Source organism: Haliotis rufescens, unplaced genomic scaffold, assembly GCF_023055435.1.
Source record: "Haliotis rufescens isolate VD_foot unplaced genomic scaffold, xgHalRufe1.0.p SCAF_37, whole genome shotgun sequence".
Taxonomy (NCBI): Eukaryota; Metazoa; Mollusca; class Gastropoda; order Lepetellida; family Haliotidae; genus Haliotis; species Haliotis rufescens.
The window spans coordinates 3,631,861-3,659,839 of NW_025964079.1; the positions used below are offsets into that span (position 1 = coordinate 3,631,861).

A 27,979-nucleotide genomic window follows, 5' to 3' on the forward strand; every position below is an offset into this window, starting at 1 on the left:
AATAGGAAATGTTGCTGAGTTAAAGTACTGTAAATGTTTTTGAAGACTTTGTAAATTAGATTTCAAATAAAAATGATTCAAAGAAATGTTTGCGCAAGATAAAATATAATTTTAAAGAAATATGTAGTTTAAGTTTTACATATTTAAACATCTAGCTGACAATTTAGTGTATATAAGTTTTATATCGACTCCGTTAAATGACTAATCATCACATCGATAAAATAAGAATCACGCGACAGACAAAACCTATGACGTTGTAATCAAACGGAAGTGACGTACTGCACAACGTTAGTGGTTTACGAAGGCGTATCAAAACATAACTAGGAAGGACATTTCAGTTAAAATGGTGACGAACAGATCATATTTGCTGGCATTTGCTGTCAGTATTACACTGTTTGCTATTGTATTTTCGGCCACCACAACTGGGTCTTCATCGACATCAACTGCTCAACCGACGACTTCAAAACAACCAACTACGCAACCAAAAACGACACCAGGTCCAACACACCCTACAAGTACATTGTCACCCGAACAAGGTAGCTATTGGCCTAATATTTAAAGTGACATGTTAAACATGCGTTATGTTTTCAGAATTACTTTAATTGCCCAGTTACAGAAGTTGAAACACTATGCCAAAGTGAGGCAGCTAGCTTGCTTTGACTATCATTATCAAAGCGCTGCATGTTCGTCACGACATTTGACAGATCATGCAGTTACTAATTATAACTGTGACAGGTGACAATTCATTGGCGTATTCTTTGTTTGAGATGTTGGGTTTTTTAATGTTCCTGTCATTAATGTGACCATTTGCGATGATGTAAACGTAGTAGTACTGTTACTAGTCATGTTAATTCATGAATCGTCACATAACAGTTCCAACTTCATTGTAAACAATTACAACAAGTACCAAATTATTTCACCTAACTAAACTTCTACTAGCTAACAATTTGTCCTGAAGCATAGAGTTAGTATTGTTCTTGACACACGCACAAACTGACTTGATATCAAATCAATTTATTTGTTGTTGCAGTGAAAGAAACTAACATTTTTAGCCCACTAGTCCTTAATCCTTATAATGATAAATGTAGCAAAACCCTTAAAAAGGGCAAAGTTCTACTAGTCTAGTGGTTAAGGAGTTCGCTCGTCATGCCGAAGACCCGGGTTTGATTCCCGACCATGGGTACACTGTGTGAAGCCCATTTCTGGTGTTCCCCGCCGTGTTATTGCTGGAATATTGCTAAAAGCGGCGTAAAACCATACTCACTCACTCACCCCGAGTCTACAGCAAATGTCAGTACAAATTCCCAAATTGGAATTAAAAATCTCCCCATTCATGTAGTTATATTTATCCTTAATATCAGATAACCAATGTTATGGCTTTGTAGAGTTGACTTGTATTTCACTGATAACAGGATGAATAATGAGGATGGAAAGGCATTCATGCTTAGTTTTATACTATTGTATTATAAAATACCTTCTAATTTGAGAAAATAAGAACCTTAACCCAAATCCCAATTTTGAAAACATGATGAGTATTTTTCTGGTTTGGCCGCCAAGGGCACTTAGTTGTGAATCCTACATAAGTTTTCCCTGAGGCAGAAATCCTGTTTATTTGAAACATGGTTTTACTGAAAATATTACTATGTGTCACAGATCTGACCTTGCACCTATCTATACGATATGCAATTGTATTGTTATGGTCATGATAGTTGGTCCTGGGGCCCCTGAAGTTTGCTTCTGTGGTATTTAAAGTTGCGGATCCCCTAAATCTAAAGATTAGCATTATGACAAGGACCCTATGATTTTGTGTAATACAGCAGCTTCCATTAGTTGACAGCATCAATGTCTGGGATGAGAGTTATCTCCCTGATAGGGGGAGCGCCAGTTTGAACCTGGAATTCCCACGGATCCCTAGGTTCAATTCTACAGCAACAAACCAGGATGTCGCAATTTCATTAAATTCAGTAAGAAAACTTTCTGGATAACTTCTGGTTTATTGCATCTAGCGATGTTTCCATGTAGATTCTTACACCGTTATCAAGCTGGAGTGACAATACCAAATGATGAGAGGTATATGTGCATGACATGTTGTGAATAGCAACAGATTAACAGGGACTTGTGTCCAGAGACCCCAACAAGATCCAAACCACCATCTACCTGAAACCTACCCATTCTGACCAGTACATTCACTTCAACCATTCCTCCTAAGTCTGGCATCATCTCCACACTGACCAAGAGAGCCAAGAACATCTGCACCAGCAACCTTGACCTTGACCAGGAACTTAAACATCTGCAGCATGTCTTCACCAATCTCAACTAGTACCCTACCATGCTAGTGAAGAGGACCATCTCCACCACACCCTAGCCCAAACCCAAACAAACTAGACCAAAATCCGACCCTATCGCAATCACCCTACCCTACATTGGCAGGACCTCTCATCAAATCAGCAGATTACTTAACATGCTTAAGAACCAAGCAGGCATCAAACCCACTGGCTCTCCATCTATTAGAGCCACCCTCCAAGTTTATGGCCCAACCCCCTCCAACAACCAACCCCCCCAAAGGAGTAAGCTATAAGATTAATTGTGACAGTGGTGACTCGTACATTGGTGAAACCTCCCGCCCAGTAGATACTTGCGTCAAAGAACATAAAACCTCAACAGCCATCTTCCCGAGGCAATGGAGTTAACTGACTGTAAAAGTGCAGTTTCCACCCTTGCCGAACTAGGCTGGAATTATATTTTGGCTGGACTAAGAAGTCTGTGTAACCCAATCAAAATCGTGTAACGAAATCTACATTCGGTTCGTCAACTGCTGTGCTGAATCAGGTCGTCAGCACGATTTGTATGTACCCCCAACTTGGAATCAAAAGACATTTTTAAAATCTTTTCATGTTTTTAATCAAGGTGCTCAAGTTATTTGATCCACTGCGCAAAGTAAGGCCCATTTTATTACAATATAGATCTTGATTATTGATCAGATCATCTTGACTGGGTGCCGCTATTTTGTTTTGAGCAATTGCAAGTGATATGAGAGGTGGATTCTGATTGGTCAATAGGAGGGACATAGAAGGGGCATAACTCATAATAGACACTGGTGGCGCTACGGTTGAGCCCAGAAATTCCAGCTTCGTTTGGCAAGGGTGGAAACTGGACTTTTACATTCAGTTAACTCCCTAGCCTTGGGAAGATGTCAGCAGCTAAAACAGACAGCAAATCAGCCCTCTCCATCTTCCCGAGGCTAGTGACTGTGAGTCTTGATCGTCTTGACTGGGCGCTGCAATTTTGTTTGAAGCAAATGCAAGTGATACGAGAGGAAGCATCTAATTGGTCCATAGGAGAGGAATATAAGGGACATAACTCGTAATAGCCACTGGTGGCGCTACGATTGAGCCCAGGAATTCACGCCTAGTTTGGCAAGTGTGGAAACTGGACCTTTAAAGTCAGTTAACTCTCTTGCCTCGGGAAGATGGCCCTCTCAGACGACCAGCAAATATTCCCTAGCCGTCAAATTCAATTTCAACCAATTCAACCAAACACCAGGACTTCACTAAAAGAAAACTCTCAGAAGCTATAGAAATACGCTGTCACCAACTTTTGATCAACAGAGATCAAGTGGATTACATCTCGTGTGCCTATGAAGATCTGATCAAGCAAAAGATTATTTTAATTAGGATCCAATCAGCTTGTTACAACTGTTTAATTCTTTTAATCCTTATCTTTACTGTACATTTGGCTCCATCCAATTATCTGTTATTATCTGCTACTTGTTATCTATTACCTGTTGTTGTGAAGGTTAGTTTGCTTTTTATCACAACATGTCATGCATATATATATCTAACAGAGCTCCAGGTAAGCTTTTGGTGTTGTGGGTATTTTACCCATGCATTTTAAAATCATTGGGTATCAGTAATTCTGGGTATTCAAATTTCTGTTACCCACTAGTTTTTACACATGTGGGTATTTAAGTTAAATATTTAAAAACACTATTCACCTAGTCCCTGCAAACTGGTGTCGTGTGGGTTCGAGAGCTTTATAGGACTCAAAAATACCACGATACTTCCACAAGAAAGTGCGATGGCAAATGATCATGATGTAACTGTCATCGTGGAGTTTGGCAAGGTTGACGGAATGCCCATTTATAATTTCAAAATAAGTTGCTGATTTGCTAATCGAATACGCAGGGTTACTTCACAATATTTTGATGATACGCACAAGTTTTATTTTTGTAGCATATCTGTAATGTTCGTTGTGTATTTGATATGCTTGGATTTTATTTTACTGCTTATTTCTGCATTTCTGATGCATATTTTACGCAGATACACAGCTTATCTGGAGCTCTGATCTCATCTCTTGGTTGTAGTCACTCCAGCTTGATAACGGTGTAAAAATCTACATCAAAACGCTCCTATATGCAATAAACCGGAAGTTGTCATCCAGAAAGTTATACGTTTTCTTACCATGTTACCAGATCATGAGAGTGACAGTCAGAATGTGTTTTTTAATCAAGCAACCTCGAAAAGGTTAACACAGGGTATTTCGAACAACGGTTACGGGCTCTAACAACGGACTCCATCAAAACCATCTCTACCTCTAGCTTCAAAGGATAAGCATTTGAACCAAATTAACTTTCCATAGCCAGTGAGAGTACTGTCACACAATCTCGGCCATCTATTAAACATTCCAGAATGTTTTTTGTTCAGTTTGCAAATTTTGTATATTTGAAATATTTCTCAAAATGTTGTCTGGAATGGAAGTGGCCGTGTAGCTGCTTTCTGATTGGCAAATGTCGACTTCATTTGTCGGTCAAAGTTCATGAAGGGTCATTCTGACATGACCCGTAATGGGATGTTCTCATAGCTTGTTAAGCTGTAGCGAGAACTGAGATCTGATTTTAATGAGGCTGGACTCCCTTAATTTTGAACACTGATATAAGAAATTTACATGTGTACAAATAATTTCAATGACCATCTCTTTATTTCAGAATGTCATGCCAGCAACAGTTCCTGTGATGAATGTATAAAGGCTGCTAAGAGTAGGGTATGTATTTCAAACTAATGTATATACTACAGTACACAACATTTGATAAGGACCACACCTTTGACTAAAGATGAGTCTTAGACAGTAGTCTGTCAATGGAAAACAAAGATGCTAATAATGACATCAATCATTAGGCGGTATTATTCCAGTGATAAACAGTTGATAACAACATTTACTACCAGTACTCATCATTATGATACCACTACAACTTGCAACTGTATCTTGGCCATCAAACGTTTGGGTTCTTCGCAAATGTTGAGTAGTACACATAAAAACGTGATTCGAACCATCAACAATGAGTTTTCGATACGACCTAAACTTGGGTGGGTGGATTGAAAAAATATGTTTATTTCTTTGGGATGGATTAATAAATAATTTCCCTGGTACGTCCAATCTTTGACAAATAATATTTCAAGTCTGCCCTGCTATTTGTCCCTGTGTAACCTCAGTTGATAAAGTGTGACTATGGCTGCCAAGCCTCTTGACTTTGAAATCATGTCCAGCAAAAGGGGAATGATGTAAGGCGCTATTTTGGTCTAACAAACAAGAAGGGCAGTTGGAATGTGAAAGAAAAAACATGTATGTTAGTGGAAATATATTAACTTTCAAAACACAGACCTAAGTATCACAATATAATGCAATACAAAATTCCAGATGATACAGTCCTCAGATACGACCACATCTATATTAACCATTGTGTTTACTGGTTTTTGTTCTGAAATCGGACACTTTGTTTTTCACTTCCCATACTTATCAATGATTTTCTCAATCTGTTTACTATTCAGTGAGATAATGAACAATAGGGAAGAAAATATTGAACTTGTTGAGGAAAACTTGTTAATGTGCAAACCTACATGACCTATTTGACCATTCTCCTGTCCACCTCCGGGTCTAGTGGCTAGAGTGTCTGCCCAGAGAGGGGAAGGTCAGTGGTTTGATCTCCGGCCACATCATACCCAATCTCATTAAAGGGGAAGTGTACACGCAAAAATCACTTTCTTTCTTTTTTCTAAACAAAACGCAATTTTAGAATTAATTAGTATCTGTGTTTGAAAATATACACTCATTTTTTTCACAGTGAAAGTAGGAAGCTCACAATAGTGTGAAAATGATATGCCGTTATGAGGCCTTCGTTTTTCGAGCTAAACAGGCCTGAGTTATCCCCCTTAGATTATGACGTAATTGGTGCCAATTCAACTGGGTCCCTGTCTATTCTCAACGCAAAAGATATCAAGTACCAGTTTTGCGGTAAAACAACATGGCCTACGACACACTCCGGCGCAGTGGTGACTCAGCATAAAACTATGCTGGCTGGCATCTGAGACGCTAGAATCCCACACCTGTACCTAAACCACGTGAAGCGGCTCTAACAAAGCATGATGACGTCATAATGTTTATCAATTGGCACCAATGACGTCATATTGCAAGGGGCATAAGCCATGGTGTTTTTGTTGTGGAAATAGAACACTTGGTAAATGTGAAAAATATAAATCGTTTTAATGCGAAAAATATGTTAATTAATTGTGATATTTTTATATTTTTGTCTATGACACTTCTAGGTTAACACTTTTAATATGGAAAAAGTACAAGAAAAATAGGTTCATTTCCGTGTGAACTTGCCCTTTAAAATCAGATCTTAGTTTGCGGACATCCCATTACGGGTCACATCAGAACGACCTTTCATCCAACCAATCAGATCGTCGCTTACCAGATCATGAAAGTCGGAATGTGTTTTTATCCCCCTGGCATATAATGCGGGGAAATATAGCGATCAGCCAGTCTGTCTGTCCGTCCGTCTGTCTGCCTGTCCGTCTGTCCGTCCGTAATCATTTCCTTTTCCGGGGCAGAACTCGAAAATAATTCAGTGTATTTGATCGAAACTTGGCATATCTATCAGTCACATACTGAAGTTGTGCCTTTTGCTATTTAGGAATTTTAGAAATTTTTATTTTTTAAATTTCCATGGTAACCAGTTGGACTTAGGTAAGGGTGGTGTTCGTTTCCGGAGCACAACTCAAAACCCATTCAAAACTTTCTTACAAAACTTTGCATGTCTATCAGACTCATGCTGAACAGGTGCTTTTTGCTATTTAGGAATATTATAAATTTCAATTTTTTATGTTTCCATGGCAACAAGTTCGACTTAGGTTCTATAAGGGTGGTGTTCGTTTCCGGAGCGTAACTCAAAAACCGTTAAATACTTTCTTACAAAACTTTGCATGTCTACCAGGCACATACTGAACTGGTGCCTTTTGCTATTTAGGAGTTTTTATTTTTTTATTTTTTACGTTTCCATGGCAACCAGTTGGACTTAGGTTCTATAGGGTAGAGTTCGTTTCCGGAGCATAACTCAAAACCCATTCAAAACTTTCTTTCAAAACTTTGCATGTCTATCAGACTCATGCTGAACTGGTGCCTTTTGCTATTTAGGAATTTTAGAAATTTTTATTTTTTACGTTTACATGGCAACAAGTTGGACTTAGGTTCTATTAGGGTGGTGTTTGTTTCCGGAGCATAACTCAAAAACCGTTAAATACTTTCTTACAAAACTTTTCATGTCTACCAGGCACATACCATGCATACTGAACTGGTGCCTTTTGCTATTTAGAAATTTTTATTTTTTTATTTTTTACATTTCCATGGCAACAAGTTGGATTTAAGTTTTCATATAGGACGGGTTCACTTATGGAGTATAACAAATAAACTGTTAAATATTTCCTTGCCAAACATTGCATGTCCATATATAAAGTACATACTGAACAGGTGCCATTTGATATTAAGGAGTTTTAGAAATGTTTATTTTAGAATTTCCATGGCAGCTATTTAGACATGGGCTTACAGAAATGTTTGGTCAGTTACCTGGTTTGGGACCATAACGTGTTAAAATGGGTGGGGGATATAGATGACTTTGTTGACTATACGCTTGTTTCTTGTAATTTGTCATTTGTTTGCATAAAAAAAAACCCACAGAAACACACGTTTTACTTTCCATTTCATATGGATGCGACCATGGTGGATCTTTTGTTGGTAAACAATGTATGCTTCTTAAAGAACATTCAACTCTTGACTCATTACATACAGAATTTCACATTTACTAATGGTAACTTTACAGACAGCTTCCGGGGGGGATATGTCATCTTTCTGATGACTCTTGTCTAATCATGCGACCATGAAATATATACCATGGGGTATTCCGAACGACAGTTACGGGTTTTATGATCATATCCATACAATCTAGGCCATCTATAAGTCATTCCAGAATGTCCTTCTTATCAGTTTTAAATTTTTTAATCGAGAACACGTCAAAATATGTTTCGAAGCATAGTTGCCAGTTTGAAACTAGTGTCGTAAAGCTTGAGAAACCTGCCTTCTGATTGGCATTGTCTGGAGACTAGTACAAGCAGACACACACACACACACACGTCACTATGTTAGTTTATTAATCTTGAATGCGATCTTAAACCCCATTTCTTTTCGGACAGAAACTTATTATTTGCAAAAATTTCAGTGTTTCTACTGCTATGCCGACCACAGCTGCCAGTTGTATCCTTTGGGTGATATCGTCCCACAACACTGTGACCTGTCCAAGGCCAGATGGGGAGTCTGCTGGGGTGAGTAGTCCTGTGTCTTGGTGTGAGGAAGGGTGGGAGATGGGGAGTCTGCTGGGGTGAGTAGTCCTGTGTCTTGGTGTGAGGAAGGATGGGAGATGGGTAGTCTGCTGGGGTGAGTAGTCCTGTGTCTTGGTGTGAGGAAGGGTGGGAGATGGGGAGTCTGCTGGGGTGAGTAGTCCTGTGTCTTGGTGTGAGGAAGGGTGGGAGATGGGTAGTCTGCTGGGGTGAGTAGTCCTGTGTCTTCGTGTGAGGAAGGGTGGGAGATGGGTAGTCTGCTGGGGTGAGTAGTCCTGTGTCTTGTTGTGAGGAAGGGTGGGAGATGGGGAGTCTGCTGGGGTGAGTAGTCCTGTGTCTTCGTGTGAGGAAGGGTGGGAGATGGGTAGTCTGCTGGGGTGAGTAGTCCTGTGTCTTGTTGTGAGGAAGGGTGGGAGATGGGGAGTCTGCTGGGGTGAGTAGTCCTGTGTCTTGGTGTGAGGAAGGGTGGGAGATGGGGAGTCTGCTGGGGTGAGTAGTCCTGTGTCTTGTTGTGAGGAAGGGTGGGAGATGGGGAGTCTGCTGGGGTGAGTAGTCCTGTGTCTTGGTGTGAGGAAGGGTGGGAGGTGGGGAGTCTACAGGGTTTAGTAGTCCTGTGTCTTGTTGTGAAGAAGGGTGGGAGATGGGGAGTCTGCTGGGGTGAGTAGTCCTGTGTCTTGTTGTGAGGAAGGGTGGGAGATGGGGAGTCTGCTGGGGTGAGTAGTCCTGTGTCTTGTTGTGAGGAAGGGTGGGAGATGGGGAGTCTGCTGGGGTGAGTAGTCCTGTGTCTTGGTTGTGAGGAAGGGTGGGAGATGGGGAGTCTGCTGGGGTGAGTAGTCCTGTGTCTTGTTGTGAGGAAGGGTGGGAGATGGGGAGTCTGCTGGGGTGAGTAGTCCTGTGTCTTGTTGTGAGGAAGGGTGGGAGATGGGGAGTCTGCTGGGGTGAGTAGTCCTGTGTCTTGTTGTGAGGAAGGGTGGGAGATGGGGAGTCTGCTGGGGTGAGTAGTCCTGTGTCTTGGTGTGAGGAAGGGTGGGAGATGGGGAGTCTGCTGGGGTGAGTAGTCCTGTGTCTTGGTGTGAGGAAGGGTGGGAGATGGGGAGTCTGCAGGGGTGAGTAGTCCTGTGTCTTGGTGTGAGGAAGGGTGGGAGATGGGGAGTCTACAGGGGTGAGTAGTCCTGTGTCTTGTTGTGAGGAAGGGTGGGAGATGGGGAGTCTGCTGGGGTGAGTAGTCCTGTGTCTTGGTGTGAGGAAGGGTGGGAGATGGGGAGTCTGCTGGGGTGAGTAGTCCTGTGTCTTGGTGTGAGGAAGGGTGGGAGATGGGTAGTCTGCTGGGGTGAGTAGTCCTGTGTCTTGGTGTGAGGAAGGGTGGGAGATGGGGAGTCTGCTGGGGTGAGTAGTCCTGTGTCTTGGTGTGAAGAAGGGTGGGAGATGGGTAGTCTGCTGGGGTGAGTAGTCCTGTGTCTTGGTGTGAGGAAGGGTGGGAGATGGGGAGTCTGCTGGGGTGAGTAGTCCTGTGTCTTGTTGTGAGGAAGGGTGGGAGATGGGGAGTCTGCTGGGGTGAGTAGTCCTGTGTCTTGTTGTGAGGAAGGGTGGGAGATGGGGAGTCTACTGGGGTGAGTAGTCCTGTGTCTTGGTGTGAGGAAGGGTGGGAGATGGGGAGTCTGCTGGGGTGAGTAGTCCTGTGTCTTGGTGTGAGGAAGGGTGGGAGATGGGGAGTCTACAGGGGTGAGTAGTCCTGTGTCTTGTTGTGAGGAAGGGTGGGAGATGGGGAGTCTGCTGGGGTGAGTAGTCCTGTGTCTTGTTGTGAGGAAGGGTGGGAGATGGGTAGTCTGCTGGGGTGAGTAGTCCTGAGTCTTGTTGTGAGGAAGGGTGGGAGATGGGGAGTCTGCTGGGGTGAGTAGTCCTGTGTCTTGTTGTGAGGAAGGGTGGGAGATGGGGAGTCTGCTAGGGTGAGTAGTCCTGTGTCTTGGTGTGAGGAAGGGTGGGAGATGGGGAGTCTGCTAGGGTGAGTAGTCCTGTGTCTTGTTGTGAGGAAGGGTGGGAGATGGGTAGTCTGCTGGGGTGAGTAGTCCTGAGTCTTGTTGTGAGGAAGGGTGGGAGATGGGGAGTCTGCTGGGGTGAGTAGTCCTGTGTCTTGTTGTGAGGAAGGGTGGGAGATGGGGAGTCTGCTGGGGTGAGTAGTCCTGTGTCTTGTTGTGAGGAAGGGTGGGAGATGGGGAGTCTGCTAGGGTGAGTAGTCCTGTGTCTTGTTGTGAGGAAGGGTGGGAGATGGGTAGTCTGCTGGGGTGAGTAGTCCTGTGTCTTGGTGTGAGGAAGGGTGGGAGATGGGGAGTCTGCTGGGGTGAGTAGTCCTGTGTCTTGTTGTGAGGAAGGGTGGGAGATGGGTAGTCTGCTGGGGTGAGTAGTCCTGAGTCTTGTTGTGAGGAAGGGTGGGAGATGGGGAGTCTGCTGGGGTGAGTAGTCCTGTGTCTTGTTGTGAGGAAGGGTGGGAGATGGGTAGTCTGCTGGGGTGAGTAGTCCTGTGTCTTGGTGTGAGGAAGGGTGGGAGATGGGGAGTCTGCTGGGGTGAGTAGTCCTGTGTCTTGGTGTGAGGAAGGGTGGGAGATGGGGAGTCTGCTGGGGTGAGTAGTCCTGTGTCTTGGTGTGAGGAAGGGTGGGAGATGGGGAGTCTGCTGGGGTGAGTAGTCCTGTGTCTTGGTGTGAGGAAGGGTGGGAGATGGGGAGTCTGCTGGGGTGAGTAGTCCTGTTTCTTGGTGTGAGGAAGGGTGGGAGATGGGTAGTCTGCTGGGGTGAGTAGTCCTGTGTCTTCGTGTGAGGAAGGGTGGGAGAGATCCCACATAGTGAGTAGAGTTAGGGGAGATGCCGTCCTGCATAGTGGTGCTCTAATGTGTGAGGAGAGTGATGGAGACGTCATCCCACATAGTGGTGCTCTAGGGTTTGAGGGGAGTGATGGAGGCGTCATCCCACATAGTGGTGCTCTAGGGTGTGAGGAGAGTGATGGAGACGTCATCCCACATAGTGGTGCTCTAGGGTGTGAGGGGGTGATGGAGGCGTCATCCCACATAGTGGTGCTCTAGGGTGTGAGGGGGTGATGGAGGCGTCATCCCACATAGTGGTGCTCTAGGGTGTGAGGGGGTGATGGAGGCGTCATCCCACATAGTGGTGCTCTAGGGTGTGAGGGGGTGATGGAGGCGTCATCCGTCATAGTGGTGCTCTGGGGTGTGAGGGGGGAGATGCCGTCCTGCATAGTGGTGCTGTACGGTGTGAGGGGGTGATGGAGACGTCATCCCACAGATTGGTGCTCTAGGGTGTGAAGGGGTGATGGAGACGTCATCCCACATAGTGGTGCTCTAGTGTGTGAGGGGGTGATGGAGACGTCATCCCACATAGTGGTGCTCTAGGGTGTGAGGGAGTGATGGAGACATCATCCCACATAGTGGTGCTTTGGTGAATGATGGCGACGTCATCCCACATAGTGGTGCTCTAGGGTGTGAGGGGGGAGATGCCGTCCTGCATAGTGGTGCTGTACGGTGTGAGGGGGTGATGGAGACGTCATCCCACAGATTGGTGCTCTAGGGTGTGAAGGGGTGATGGAGACGTCATCCCACATAGTGGTGCTCTAGTGTGTGAGGGGGTGATGGAGACGTCATCCCACATAGTGGTGCTCTAGGGTGTGAGGGAGTGATGGAGACATCATCCCACATAGTGGTGCTCTGGTGAGTGATGGCAACGTCATCCCAAATGGTTGTGCCCTGGTGTATGAATGGATTGGGGAGATGTTGACACACATAGTGGTGCTCTCTGGTACGCAGCCTGGTAGTAGAGATGTCAATATTAGTTGTGCTGTCTGGTGTGTTAAGTGGGGAGTAGGAGGGAATAAAATATCAGCTGAATTTTCTCTTTGTGTGGTGACATATTCATACCTGTATTGACTCTTCTTTTCCAGTGAACTTTGAGGCGCTGATCATCGCAATGTCCGTCATCGGAGGACTCATCATCCTCACCATCACTTGTTGCTGTATCAGATGTTGCTGCTGCAAAGGTGGAAACAAGGGAAAGTGAGTTGTCTTGGTGGTAGTGATGTGTGTGTGGATGGGGGATGGGCCTAGCAGCCAAAGACCCTGCAGTTGTTTGACTAGGCTTCTAAGGAGCTAAACGAGTTGACAAAAGGGGGAGACAGGGTGTCCCCAGCACTCCATTGCTGGTTGTAAGGGGCGACTGAATTGGGCTACCCGTGAAGATCCAGGTTAGAATTGATTTTCAGGAACCCGTGCTTGTCGTAAGATGATTTGGGTGGTCAGGCTTACTGACCTGGTAGATGCACGTCATTGTATCCCAATTGCATAGGTTGATGCTCATGATGTCAATCACTGGATTGTCTGGTCCACACACTATTATTACAGACCACCGTCATATCGATGAAATATTGCTGAGTGCAGCATTAAACAACAAATAAATGAGTAACATAAGTAACACAGTTTTTAATTAATGACAAAACATATCATGGCCATGACAAAATATCTATGGTCATATGTAAAGCTCAGGTGTTCTTTAACTTCTTTTAAGGAATACATAGATGGTCCCAACTGTTATCACTTTGAATGTGGGTAACCTGTCTTCTAGGGTTCTGAGTTTCATGGTCAGTAAATTGTGCCCCTCTTGCATCAGTACGAGTTACCAAAGAAACAATTTGTTGCAGGTACATGAAAGAAGAAGCCAAATGGGATCGACAGAAGACGGAGCGTAAGCAGAGAGGTGAAGAGAGGAAGGCAGACAGGAAGGAACGGATGGACGAAATCAGAAGGAAATATGGTACGTATCCCACACCATGCAAGCATTCTCATCACAAGTTCTTCATGTCTTTACTAACATGTCAGTGATTTACCTGGAGATAAACATCTGTGATAAAACGGGTCTTACATCGCGAAATGCATCAAATCAAGTGAGCACCTTGATTAAAAACATGAAAAGATTTGGAAAATATCTGCTGACAACAAGTTGGCTTTGCAAATCCTGCAATCGATCGAAATCTGCACCACAGTTTACGAACTGGATTTTGATTTCAGTGCGCGATTTTGATTGGACTATGCATAGACTCGTCAGTCCAGCCAAAATGTAACTCCATAATACCAGCCTAGTTCGGCAAGGGTGGAAACTGGACTTTTATAGTCTGTTAACTCTCCTGCCTCGGGAAGATGAAGATAAAGGGCATAAGGACATTTTCAGGATTTTATTAAGTTTTCATGGAACAATATTCTGTTTCATCATGTTCATTGCCAAACTTGAATAAGACTCTGAGGACATTTTGGATGATGCTCCAAGAAAATGGACTGATCTGGAACCCTGCCCACATGCCTGTGTTTGTGATGAGTGATCGAGGAGATGAGGACTATAGGGAAGGTTGGGTAGGATAAGGCTACAATAAATTAATTATTAGATTTTCATAAATGATTCGTGGAGAGAGTTTATTTTAAGTATTTATCATCTTTCAACAAGCTGTGCTGCAGTTTGCTTTGCAGAGTTGCGTTCCTTAAACACGCCAGTTACCTATGATTGTGTGTTCAAATCCTGGTTCATCCCTGTTATGTTTCAAGTTTTGTCAGCACCATACCCGTGCTCATGGGTTTCACCAATCTCATTAAAATCAGATCTTAGTTCTCGCTGCCGCTAAACAAAGATCCGAGGACATCCCATTACGGGTCACGTCAGGCCGACCTTGCGCGAACTTTGACTGACCAGTGGAATGACCAATCAGAAGGCAGCTTCACGGCACTAATTTCAAATTGGCGTCTACGCTTCACAACGTATTTTGACAAATTCTCGATTACAAATTTGAAACCTAAACAAAATAACGTTCTGGAATGGCTAATAGGTGGTCTAGATTGTATGGATTCAGTCGTTAAACCCGTAACAATTGTTTGGAATACCCCTTGTTAAAGTTTTCGAGGTTGTATGATCAAGATTAATTTGTTATTTGCGCTGTCTTTGCATACATCTGAAAATTGAGTCAAGGGCTTGCATATGTTCAAATTTTAGATAAACACTTCCAGAAAATCTCTAAAATCAGCATTTTGGACACATTTTAGCTTTGTCTACATTTGCTGTTGATGAAAGCCTGGTAAAACCTGCCAGTGTTAAACTGAGTAATGGGGCGGTCGGGTAGCCTAGTGGTTAAAGCGTTCGCTCGTCACACTGAAAACCCAGGTTCGATTCCCGACATGGGTACAATGTGTGAAGGCCATTTCTGGTTTCCCCTGCCGTGATATTTCTAGAATATTGCTAAAAGCGGCGTAAAACCATACTCGCTCAATTGTTCTTCCTCAAATTCGTCCGGCTAAATAAAGTGCCAGGCTAAAGAAAGTATCCACTTGAAAATTGGATTTGACCAAAACATTATAAAAACATTACTACGCTGAAAGCAGTCACCGAAACATTGCAAAGTTATGATTTAAGCATGTTTTATCTACAAGGAAAAGGATTGGGCACAGGTTTTCACAACTCTCCCAAACTTAAGGCCCAAAACACAACTATGATTCCTGTATCAAAAACATCTCCTCGAATAACAATTTCTTGTTTGTTTCATTTTTAGCTACAGGACCCACTTGCGCAAAGCTATCTTAGCGCTAAGATGATTGTAACTCCCATACTTTAACATAGGCTTACAATAGTTGTAGCGCTAAGATCGTTTTATGCAAGTGGGCCCAGGTGTATACTTTCTTTTGCCCAATCGTTTAGAAATGTGGATTCTAAGAAACTTTTTATGTTTCTAAGGGTTTGGACAGAAATGGGTTTTTTTCTATCAAGTTATATCCAACTTTGTATTATGTTTTTCTGGTTCCTGCTTTTGAGTTTGTAACCATGGTAACCTGCCAAATGTAAAATTAATAACACGTTTTTCGGCCATGTTTCCATCCTTGATAAATATAGTCCATAATGGTAAAATTATGAGCAGGATGTAGTTTTTTTAAGGGGGCAAGGGTGGCCCAGTCGTCTAAGGCGCCGCAATTCACTGTGCAGAGTTTTGTCCCTTGGGATCGCCAGAAACCTATGATTGTGGGTTTGAATCCCGATTCGCTCCAATTATGTTTCTAGGTTTGTCAGCACCATATCCGTGCTCATGGGTTTCACTGAGGTGGTAAGCGTTTAAGACCTGCATCACCTCGGGCTTTCCTCCCACATAAGCTGACACGCCGTGATATAACTGGAATACTGTTAAAACCAGCATTAAACACAACTCACTCACTCACTCACTTGTTTGTTGAAGAGAAACTTTATCACAATTTAGATTAGTAACCCTTTGTTTAGCAACATTATCATTCTGTTGGAATTAGGTGAAGTGAGATGAAATGAGTTTTAACATCGTGTTCAAGATTATCGCACGTATATAGCGATATCAATGCTTGTGTGGCTGCTGGTACTAGTCCTTACTAATGCTGGTTTTATAGTACTAGCCCACTAAAATCCCATGCCCAAATCCCATTTGGGATGATGCGGCCTAGGGATCGAACCCCGCCCTTCCGATCTTCGGACAGATGCTCTATCCACTAGACCATTGAGGCAATCGGTTAATAATGGCTTTGTATGGAATGTTCTTTGCAGGACACGAACATTGCTTGTATTAATATGACAATTTGAATTATAAAGGACTGCAGAAAAATTAAAGTGAGTTAGGTTGGTATCTTGATTTAACCAAGATTGAAATAATAGGTTCTCAGCCATTGTTAAACTCTGTGCAATGTCACCTTGGAAAACACCTTGCCTGAAAACTTGTTATTTTAGTCTCACCTGATTTTTTCAAATTCAGCACTTTTTAACAACACTCCTTGACCAGATGACCATCATCACATAAGTAACTTAATTGACTGTTTGCTGTAATGAAAACTGTAGACTTTTGAGTGTGAAATGAATATTTGCAATTTGGAAATATATCTCTGAAAACAAACGGAGAATGACAACAAGAATCTGTTCACATTATACAATGACCACCCACTCCCACTCACCACCCACTGCGGTTCATCTTCATTGTAAATTTTCATTGATTCCTGTATTTTAGAATATTCCTAAAAATATTACCGTATTCGACGTAATAAGCGCTCAGGGCGCTCTCAAAATTAGACGTGGGGGGCTCTTATTAGAATAAGAAATAAGAATAAGTTGAAAGATAAATTTCACGGTTTATGCTGACAGCCTGAAATGTTTATATACGTGAGATACATTTTTCCAGAATTTAAATGCCCATAATTAAGGGTGCATATAACACACGAGTACGTATTATATGCGAATAAATAAGTGTTGTGTACATTGATCAATCGGTAGGGGTGCTAATTGGTATTGTTCACTAGCCAATATATTGGCAAATATCGCCGTGGGCGCTTATTAGAGCGGGGGCTTATTACGTCGAATACGGTAAATCAAAATAGCATCATGTAGGATTGATGAAAGGTAAATATGGTTAAGTGTAAAAATAAATATGATTATTTTTAAGAAGTGGTTACTTTAAGCTTAGCATGTTTGGATTCTTTGGAAATTACTCTTTTGTCTGCCATTGATTTTCCACACTTCTATAAATCATCATATTTTAATGATGTAAAGGTAAGACAACATAGCATCTTCATCCAACTTTGCACTGCTGTGCACATGTGAAGTCAGTAGGATAACATTAAACATATATCATTTAAACTCGTATGAGTAATTAATGGATCATATTCATGGTAAGCTGTACATGAATTTCACTTGATAACACATTCCAATTGATGACCTCAATAACCACAATCTGACAAAGACAGTGAGGATTATAGGTGCTTCCTCCTGTACGAGGAAATCACAGTTTTGGAGATGTTTCTGATTAATCAAATTGGTTATGATTTGATACCAGGGGTTGACGTCATTTGTAAGATGCGACTAACAGGATCAGGTGGTCAGGATTGCTGACTTGGTTGATGCATGTCATTGTATCCCAGTTGCATAGATCGTTGCTCATGATATCAATCACTGGATTGTCTGGTCCAGACTTGATTATTTACAGACCATCGTCATATAGCTGGAACATTGCTGAGTGCGGCGTTAAACAACAAACAAACAAACATCATAGCTAACTAGTCCACAGCTAATTTCAGACCAGTGACTTTTGCATAATATAACTAGATTTTGAAGAAAACAACTTGTCACTCTAGATTTTCACTAGTCTCGTACTAACAGACGACTGATAGTTTCTTTCTCAGCATACTGAGCTCAGACATGATAAGGGTTCAAAGTTCAAGGGTAATGAGGTGGCCCAGCTGTTTATGACCATGCAATTTTTCATACAGAGTTATTTCCCTTGTTGTGCCAGGATTTGCTGGTCATGCTCATGCTCTTGGTAAACAGCTTAATCCCTTCATCAGCTGGCATGCTGTGACATGTGACTATCCTAAGCATTCAGCACAACCCCTAGGTTCCAATGTTACAGGTAACGTGTAACCATGGGAACGTATCACTCCTCAGTTTGACCGTACAGCGCCTTCACCACCTCCACCTCCGCTTCTGTCCACTCTTACAATCACCGTTTGTCCCAGAAAACTGTGTACATACCACATTGACTTTGCAATTTGATATATAAGGTGAATTTAAGCCAGCAACCTTTTAGGTTAGCAAGGTGTCTGTTACCATTGGAACATGGACAGATATTGTGACACAGTCTAGGTAATTGGGAATCTTGTATTAAATCAATTGAAAGTTACCCTGTTGTAATCCCTGAACAATGGTTAATACTGTTCTTGTTCCTGTTCTTGTGTATGATAAAAGTGAATTCAGATATCGCAACCAACCCGTGAAGATCCTGGTTAGAATAGGTCTTCAGCATCCCATGCTTGCCTTAAAAGGCGACTATGCTTGTCGTAAGAGGCGACTTATGGGATCCGGTGGTCAGACTCGCTGACGTGGTTGATGCATTTCATCGATCCCAATTGCGTGGATTGATGCTCATGATATCAATCACTGAATTGTCTGGTCCAGACTCGATTATTTACAGACCGCCGTCATATAGCTGGAATATTGCTGAGTGCAGTGTTAAACAACAAACAACAGATATGGCAACCAATTTCTGTTCTTCAACTTAGTTAGAAGCAAAGTTGACTTGCTCCTTTTCAAAACGATGTCTCCTCCAACCACTTGTTATCATCTTGTGGCTTTGGTGGAAATTTAACATTTATGTTGTCACCGTCATGTTTCTAACCAGCATTTTTTCAATGTCTTTATCAACAACCTTTACATGAAGCTTTTATTGTATCTTGTGATATATGAACTTCCCTACTTTAATGCACATCATAGGAATTGGCTTCCAAGGTAAGTTTGCATTAGAGACTGCTGAGAACATCCTGTTTCACCTCATTATTTCTGTGATGAGTTGCTGTCTTCCATTCTGTGTTACCTCATGTGCATGATATTTACTTTGTTGTCATGGAAACCTTATAAAAGCTTAATTGATATGTTTACTCGAGAATTACATTTTATCATGTTTATTCCAATTGTTTGGGAACTTTTTGTTTTCCTTTATTTTGGAATATGTTCTGTGGTGTTTTGCCATCCATCTTGCCTTTTGTGGTATTTGAGTTGAATTTGTTTTACCATTATTACAGAATTATTGTTGAAGAGAGCAGGCTTCTCTTTACTTAATGGTAAAGAATGCTTTTGTTTAATTCAGTTGCATTTATGTAACTGGTGACCTTTTAAGCTATTTTTTGTTTGGCTTTATGAGGGAGCAATTTGACTAATTTCCTCAACTTACGTCAGAATCTTTAATACCTTTAAGACCTGATTTTAAGCATTTTTTATCCATTTGTTTAAAAAGTGTAAAAAAAAGACATGAACAGTTAATTGTATTGATGATGAGTGTTATTTTAAGACAAGGAAATAATGAGGTAAATCAGATAAAAACAGCATCTTATTATGTCCAAGAGAAGAGTGCCTTTATTATGCCTGTTGTCATTATTTATCATGTACCAATGTCACAATTTTATGTTCTATTGTTACATGTTTGTAGTATCTTTTCTGCATGAATATCATTTATTTATTTCACCTATTATAATATTTGGCAAAAGAATAGCCATGTGTCGCTGTTTCATTTAGCTATGAAATATTATAAAGGCTTCCTTTTGTGCTATATTAGAAATTTGAGTAGGATCTCAGTAACCGTGGTAACCCCTTCATAATGGACACAAAAATATTGGGTGGTGGTCAGAGTGAATTTGAAACTTCAGGAGTAGAGGGTGGGGGTGATATGATATAAAGTTTGTCGGCCTGAGTCAAGGTTATTAAAACAAGTTAGGTGTCAACATGGTCAATATTGTTTGTCTCTCTGTGGGGATTCCTGGAAAGAATAGGTCCCCAGTATCATGAACACCCATGCTGGACTCTCTCTGGGTATTCCTGGAAAGAATAGGTCCCCGGTATCATAAACACCCATGCTTGTCTCTTTGTGTGGATTCCTGGAAAGAATAGGTCCCCGGTATCGTGAACACCCATGTTTGTCTCTCTGTGGGGATTCCTGGAAAGAATAGGTCCCCAGTATCATGAATACCCATGCTTGACTCTCTCTGGGTATTCCTGGAAAGAATAGGTCCCCGGTATCATAAACACCCATGCTTGTCTTTCAGTGGGTATTCCTGGAAAGAATAGGTCCCCGGTATCATGAACACCAATGCTTGTCTCTTTGTGTGGATTCCTGGAAAGAATAGGTCCCCGGTATCATGAATACCCATGTTTGTCTCTCTCTCTGGGGATTCCTGGAAAGAATAGGTCCCCAGTATCACGAACATCCTTTCTTGTCTCTGTGTGGAGATTCCTGGAAAGAATAGGTCCCCAGTATCATGAACACCAATGTTTGTCTCTCTGTGTGGATTCCTGGAAAGAATAGGTTCCCGGTATCATGAATACCCATGCTTGACTCTCTCTGGGTATTCCTGGAAAGAATAGGTTCCCAGTATCATGAACACCCATGTTTGTCTCTCTGTGGAGATTCCTGGAAAGAATAGGTCCCCGGTATCATAAACACCCATGCTTGACTCTCTCTGGGTATTCCTGGAAAGAATAGGTCCCTGGTATCATGAATACCCATGTTTGTCTCTCTCTGTGGGTATTCCTGGAAAGAATAGGTCCCCAGTATCATGAACACCCTTGCTGGACTCTCTCTGGGTACTCCTGGAAAGAATAGGTCCCTGGTATCATGAACACCCATGGTTGACTCTCTCTGGGTATTCCTGGAAAGAATAGGTCCCTGGTATCATAAAAACCAATGTTTGTCTCTCTGTGTGGATTCCTGGAAAGAATAGGTTCCCGGTATCATAAACACCAATGCTTGTCACTGTGTGTGGATTCCTGGAAAGAATAGGTTCCCGGTATCATGAATAACCATGCTTGTCTCTCTCTCTGTGGGGATTCCTGGAAAGAATAGGTCCCCAGTATCACGAACATCCATTCTTGTCTCTCCCTGGAGATTCCTGGAAAGAATAGGTCCCCGGTTACGGCGGTATCATAAACACCAATGCTTGTCTCTCTCTGAGTAATTTTAGGAAGAATAGGTCCCCAAGATCATGAACACCCATGATTGTCTCTCTGTGGGGATTCCTGGAGAAGAATAGGTCCCCAGTGTCATGAAGACCTATGCTTGTCTCTCTCTGGGGATTCCTGGGGAAGAATAGGTCCCCAGTGTCATGAAGACCCATGCTTGTCTCTCTCTGGGGATTCCTCGGGAAGAATAGGTCCCCAGTATCATGAACACCCATGCTTGTCTCTCTCTGGGGATTCCTGGGGAAGAATAGGTCCCCAGTATCATGAACACCCATGCTTGTCTCTCTCTGGGGATTCCAGGAAAAAATTCGCCACATTCAGCAATATTCCAGCTATGTGACAGTTGCATATAAATGACCAAGTCTTGCCCAGGCAAGCTTGTGATTTATGTGAGCGATGTCCCACATGTCACTGTGTCTGACCACCAGATCTAAGTTGCCTTTTACGACAAGCATAGGTTGCTGGGGACAAATTCCAACCAGGAATCACAAGATTGTCTGAAATATTGGCTGTGTGTAGTCAGAAGACAAACAACATCACAGAACGTTACAGTGTCTGTTGAAATGAGTCACCTAGATATTCAGGAATCAGATCTCCCAATAGGTCAAATCAGCCATATTTGCATCATTAATATATTTTTTCTATATTTTCAGGCCTGGTGAAAGACGATACCCCGTATCAGCGTTTCGATGCTTAAGACTTTGTAACTATGGCAACAGTCATCAAGTAACCATGGAAACTGGTCTCCAAGAGTCAATTCACCAAAGGGATTTTTCAGCATTCTACCGTGCTTACTTTGTGCTTCATACATTGTGATATTTTGATAGCCAACCAATCAGTTTTTGAATTTTCTGAAATAAGTTCCAGGGCTGGTGACATTTTAGACGTCATAATAATTTTCTCAGAGCTATATACCTGCTGAGAATGTGTGATTTTGAAGGAGACTTTCGCCATCGCTTAGTTGTCTCATAATGTTTTATTAATACATCTACGAGTAGAAATGTTTTCCATGATTATCAGTTCCATGATTGTTACCTCTCCTATTTTGTTCTTTGAAATTTGTTTAACTGTTTGAAGATAAATAGCTTAAACGGCTTGTGAAAAACATATATTCTGACAAATTTGAAAAACTGCTGTAGTAAATAAGAACACTATTTGGCTGTAATTTAATATTGTTCATTTACATCTTGGAACTACAGCCTGTGCCAAAACATTTTGAGTCTTCTTGCCCAAACTCGGCCGTCAGTATAACATATTGTACATTTTAGTGTTATAAGCTGAGCTTACTAGACTTTCTAGATTACTGAGGATTTGGACTAGTGGTTAAAGTTGCAGACGGGGCTTATCAAATATTAGTTTTTACTCACCAGTACTTAGTATGTTGTGAAACAGTATGGGGGTATTTGTGATATAGGTGGTTAGGGAATGAAACATTTGTAGGATTTTCTTATTGACAACTTATAGAACCTGTACATAATGTTCATCAAACTCCATTGTGCATTATACACCCGATAACCGGTAATATAAGCACATACACAACCAGTGCGTGAAACTAAACAGGCTAGTCAAGGAGTCCTTGTCTTTACTGTAATGTTCAAAATTGAAGTTTGCAGGGTATCTAGATTAATATTGAGAATACTATATCAGAAAACACAAAATACCCTGGAAACTATTTATTTAACACTGCTAAGTATTCAATATATTCAAGCAATGGTTTTGTTGAAAATTCTATAAACTTACACTTAACAAATTAATGCCAATTTTTTTTAATGTTTTTCAATCAGAGAAGTGCTGTATTATGTCAAGCTGATATCACATCCTCTGTGCTTCCAATATTACAAGTGTATTCTGTTTGAGAGTATTTAGCGTCCAGGGGCTTGATCACAAAGCATTTGCAGTGTTACGACAGTTGTACGTCTACATTAGACACTGCAATCACTCTGTGGATTGGGTCTTCAGTATTATTTGCGAACCTACAAAGATTCCTGCCATTCTGTGCCTATCTTCATGGACCCAGTGTAGACGACAGGCTCGAGTACATGGGTCAGCAATGTCCGCACATCATCTAGTTGCCATGGTACTTGAATTTCCTGACAATCACAATACATTTCAGGATAATATGAAATTCTTACAGATACGATTCTTTCTAGTTTCTTGTAGCATATATCTGTTTGTTGCCATCCCTACTGTATGTAGATGGTAACGCAGGAAGTGACAGTTCTAAGTGTGGGTGGAGACGTGAAGTCAGACATCATTCTCTAAACCTAGGTATTTGTGGCCATGTGTACTTAGGTTTTCTTTGTCAGTTCGCTGTGTATTTTCCGTTAGTTGTGCCTTCTTTCATGAGTCGAGGGGAGGTGGGGTAGCCTAGTAGTTAAAGCGTTAGCTTGTCACGCCAAAGGCCGGGTTCAATTCCCACATGGGTACGTGTGAAGCCCATTTCTGGTGCCCCCCACCATAATGTTGCTGGAATATTGCTAAAAGCGACGTAAAACATCACTCACTTATTCCTGAGCTCAAATCCCAGACCCACCTTGATTAACATCCTGTGTTTATCACACTGTGCCATGGTAGTTCATTTCACCAAAGTGATAAACTCTTAGACTCCATCAATTTTGGCTTTCCTTCCATGCTGTGATATAACTGAAATTCTATCTCGTTAAACCTAACTCACTCACACTATGTCTCAGAACGCCCTTTCCACAAAGCAATCTTAGCGTTGTTAAAGATGAAATCGTAAGTCCTATACTTAAAGAACGCGTTGTGGAACGGTACTAAGTGTCCCCTTTCACAAAGCAATCATAGCGCTACGATTGTTGTAACGCTCATAGTTTAAAAAAGACTTACGACAGTCATAGCACTAAGATTGTTACATAAAGCGGGCCCCAGACCCTGAACCGTTACTTCCTGTTATGCGTGTGACAGGATGTGCAGACAAGATGTGCAGGGGACATCCTCTCGTCTCATTGTTTACTGGTCCCGCAGGAGCTAAATCTGTCCAACAATTTCATGCTTGTGATTTATGCCAAAAATATTTTTCTACAAATTGACCATTTATATGTAATTATTTTCCTTTTCTATGACATTATGTGTGCTTTTTGTGCTTGTATGTGCAAATATATCATGCTATATCTTCACTGCAGTTTTTTTTAATATTGTTATTGATGATCCAAACTGGTTTGTAACATGGTGAACTTTGGAATTGTGAATGAACCTGTTAGAGGCCATTTTAGTTGTTGGTACTTTTTTTGGTTTAATTTCATGTTAAAAATATAATAGATGCTTCAATATTACTGCTTGCTCAACTCATTCTCTTCACATGGTGTTGGAATTTGTCAAAATAATTTACATTCCTCTCAGTGAAATGTTTATTAGATTGTATTGTGATAAGATAATGAAGGATATCCTACATGTATATCCCCTTCTTTTTCAGTTCACTTGAAAGATTATTTGTATGATACATATGAAAAGAAGCAACACTCACTCTTCATTAGGTGGAATAGCCTATTGGTTAAAGCATTCGCTCGTCAAGCTGAAGACCCTGATTACATTCCCCACATGGGCACAATGTGTGAAGGTTGTGTCTGGTGTCCCCACCGTAATATTGCTGAAATATTGCTGAAAGTGGCTTAAAACCATTCTCACTCACTCACTATTCATTGCACATTTGAAGCCATCTGACTGAATACTTTGGTCCCAGAGGATCTTTATAAAGACATTGATTTTGTTTCTTTACATTGTCAAAAGGTGACAGGTAGTATGGTCAAGACCCTACTAGTCAAATTTACCGGGAGACACCGATGTGGCTTACTTTCAGGTGTATAATGGAATCCATGTTAAATCTTCAGTGCTGATGATATTGCTGAAAAGAACATGAACGTGAAATTACAATCTAGAAACCTTGCTATGGAAATTGACAAAAAAACAGAAAATAAATTCACCTGTGTATTTGATAATTTTGCTGATAGATTTTTGTTTACATTCAAGTTTTATTGTTGTTGTTTTTTCTTCACTATTATAACTTTATGCCCAATTCTTATTGCTCACCACAAAGTGGTAAACGTCTAAGGCCTGCATCACTTCGGGCTTTCTCCCCACATCAAGCTGACAGGCCGTGGTATAACTGACATACTGTCCATTAGGGCATAAAAACCAACTCACTCACTCACTTTTATTGCTCACTTCTTTCATTTGCTAAAGACTCTTGAAAAATATATGTCATGCTTGATTTTTGATGCAATGGTGTGTTTATTTTCCAATTCTGATAGACGATATTCTTTTACAAAAGGAAGGACCTTGGGGTGAAGGGATGATTCTTTTATCAAACATGTTGTATATATATATGTATATGTATACGTCACGCTCAGAGTCACAGTATTTGTGGAAACCTATTCAGTATGAACAGTGCCTTCAGTGGAAACCTTACTATACAGTGTAACTTTATATCCATGTCTGACAAGACTGTATTTCATTTAATATTTCACTAAATACAAATGTTTCTGATTATATATACATCTATATATGTACCCTTCCTTTGGAACTAACATTTGAACACCAGTACCAAAAATACCCTTAAATGCCTTCTTATTTAGTAGCGTGTCGGTTTAATCAATTCTGAAGTTCCTCTGGGTGGAGAAGGTACTGCAGCTCACACGCAGCTAACATGGAGGCCGGGATAGGCTGGTCCCACATTCAGTCGTATTAGGGACCGACCGTTTGATATTCTGGTTGGGGCCTGGGAGTTTGTATGGAGATTAAATATAATTTCAGCTACAGCTACAGAACCAGATATTTTTTATATTCAAAATTATGAGCATGAAATTCTTTTAAAGAAAAACACTTTGCAACAATGTAATTTTTGCTGCTAATTTTTCTCTCTTTTTTAACAGATTGAAGCATGATTATATTTTTTCAAGAATTTCCCCGGGACAATTTATTTACCCCCCAACTTCCAATTCAAATGGTCGGTCTCTTATTACCCTTGGTTGGTCAGTACACATTAAACATGAGCCACCTTATTAACCAACAGTGCTAAAAGTGACTTATAACCTTACTCACTCAGCTTTTCTTCTGTATCTGTACAGTATCTTGACCACATGGGTAATTTTTGGGATAAATACAGTACAATATCCACAGTTCCATAGGTTGTAAAGGCCTTCATCCTTCTTTTTTGTCAGATGATTAATGTGATGTCTTACTGAACATTTTATGTATGCATTGTTACATATATAACCGGATTGTTTCTAGATGTTTCAAGAATCTGATTGAAACAATTGTTTAATTTTGAAACATGTTGACAAGCGCCCGAGTTGTATATGCTGTAAACATTCATGCAAATATTACCAAATGCAAACTCAACACAAATTAATTGTTGTAAATTTTGATGTATTTTTAATCCCTTATTATGTTTCTTGGTTTGTCAGCACTATGCACACACTCCTTCGTTTCATCAGAGTGCGGGGCGGCCGGGTAGCCTAGTGGTTAAAGCGTTCGCTCGTCACGCCGAAGACCCGGGTTCGATTCCCGACATGGGTACAATGTGTGAAGCCCTTTTCTGGTGTCCCCCGCCGTGATATTGCTGGAATATTGCTAAAAGCAGCGTAAAACCATACTCACTCACTCACTCATCAGAGTGGTCTGAGACCTGTATCGCTTCGGTCTTTCCCACATCAAGTTGACATGTGATGATATAACTGAAATACTGTTCAAAGCGATTTGACCCAACTCACTCACTCTCAATTGATGTAGACCATTTGGGCTTGTGGTTGATTTGTAATATATATGATATGGGTATGGTGTGTATCCACTCTGTTTCTTAATACTGGATCAACCTATGCATAATGTCACACACAAAGAACTATGAGTAAAACAACCTACCTTAATTTATGATATTATTATTATATCTCACACCTTGTAAATTAATTAGGGGCGGTCGGGTAGCCTAGTGGTTAAAGCGTTCGCTTGTCATGCCGAAGACCCGGGTTCGATTCCCGACATGGGTACAATGTGTGAAGCCCATTTCTGGTGTCCCCCACCGTGATATTGCTGGAATATTGCTAAAAGCGGCCTAAAACCAAACTCACTCACTCACTCACTGTAAAATAATTACTTCAGTCAAATTTAAGTAATTGCGGCAATCCATGAACTATTGCTAAGAACTAGTCTCAGTATTCAGGTCATGACCATCCTCTCAAAATTTCAGTATTCAAGAGGAGACAACTCTCACTGGCTTTGCACAAGTTCTGCTTGGTTTCTGAAAGTGGGTGTTTAGATGCTTTATTTATTACAAATTAATGAGATGTTTGTCGACAGACTATTGTTATATTGTAAACAGTATTTATCTGAAACCAGTAATCGCTAATCAGATTCTATTTTTGAGGGAAAGTATCCTTACTCAAATGTCCCTTGATGTATGTAGAATATATCAGTATTTTCATACGAGACAGTGCCTTGCTTTATGGAAATAGCCGGTGGTGATCAATATTTTCTGAATTTAACTTACTGTATAGTAAATACCTGCCAAAAAGAGGAAATGACTACCCAACTGTTGAGATCAAACTTTGAAATCTGTCGTATTATAGTTTTGATTGACAAGAAATATTCATTTATGTGAATAAAGATTTTTGATTATTTAAAATGTGTTGTAGTTTCTGAGTAATAAATACTGTGTACGGCCATCCCTGGAACACCCTTGGGATTGAACATATGCCACTCAACATTTGCTAAGGACCAGAATAGTCATCTGTAGTCAAAGGTGTGGTCCTTAGCAA

General features: G+C 41.3%; 1 protein-coding gene across 2 annotated transcripts; it reads left to right on the forward strand.

Moving 5' to 3' along the window:
* Window positions 1–274: 274 nt before the first annotated feature.
* LOC124144322 (pituitary tumor-transforming gene 1 protein-interacting protein-like) lies at window positions 275–27,846 on the forward strand. Of its 2 annotated transcripts, XM_046513679.2 has the most exons (7): window positions 275–536; window positions 4,985–5,040; window positions 8,549–8,651; window positions 12,610–12,721; window positions 13,363–13,475; window positions 18,972–18,986; window positions 21,863–27,846. In XM_046513679.2, exons 1-7 carry the CDS (start codon window positions 344–346, stop codon window positions 21,904–21,906), a joined length of 636 nt encoding a protein of 211 aa, XP_046369635.1. In that variant the 5' UTR covers window positions 275–343; the 3' UTR covers window positions 21,907–27,846. The 2 variants fall into 2 exon arrangements, with proteins under 2 accessions (XP_046369635.1, XP_046369636.1); XM_046513680.2 differs by lacking the exon at window positions 18,972–18,986.
* Window positions 27,847–27,979: the final 133 nt, after the last annotated feature.

Excerpts from the sequence above, each read along its gene's own strand:
- LOC124144322 (XM_046513679.2), top strand. The coding sequence starts at position 344 with ATGGTGACGAACAGATCATATTTGCTGGCATTTGCTGTCAGTATTACA. Across the intron at positions 537-4,984 it reads TACATTGTCACCCGAACAAG|AATGTCATGCCAGCAACAGT; the intron begins GTAGCTATTGGC and ends TCTTTATTTCAG. Across the intron at positions 5,041-8,548 it reads TAAAGGCTGCTAAGAGTAGG|TGTTTCTACTGCTATGCCGA; the intron begins GTATGTATTTCA and ends CAAAAATTTCAG.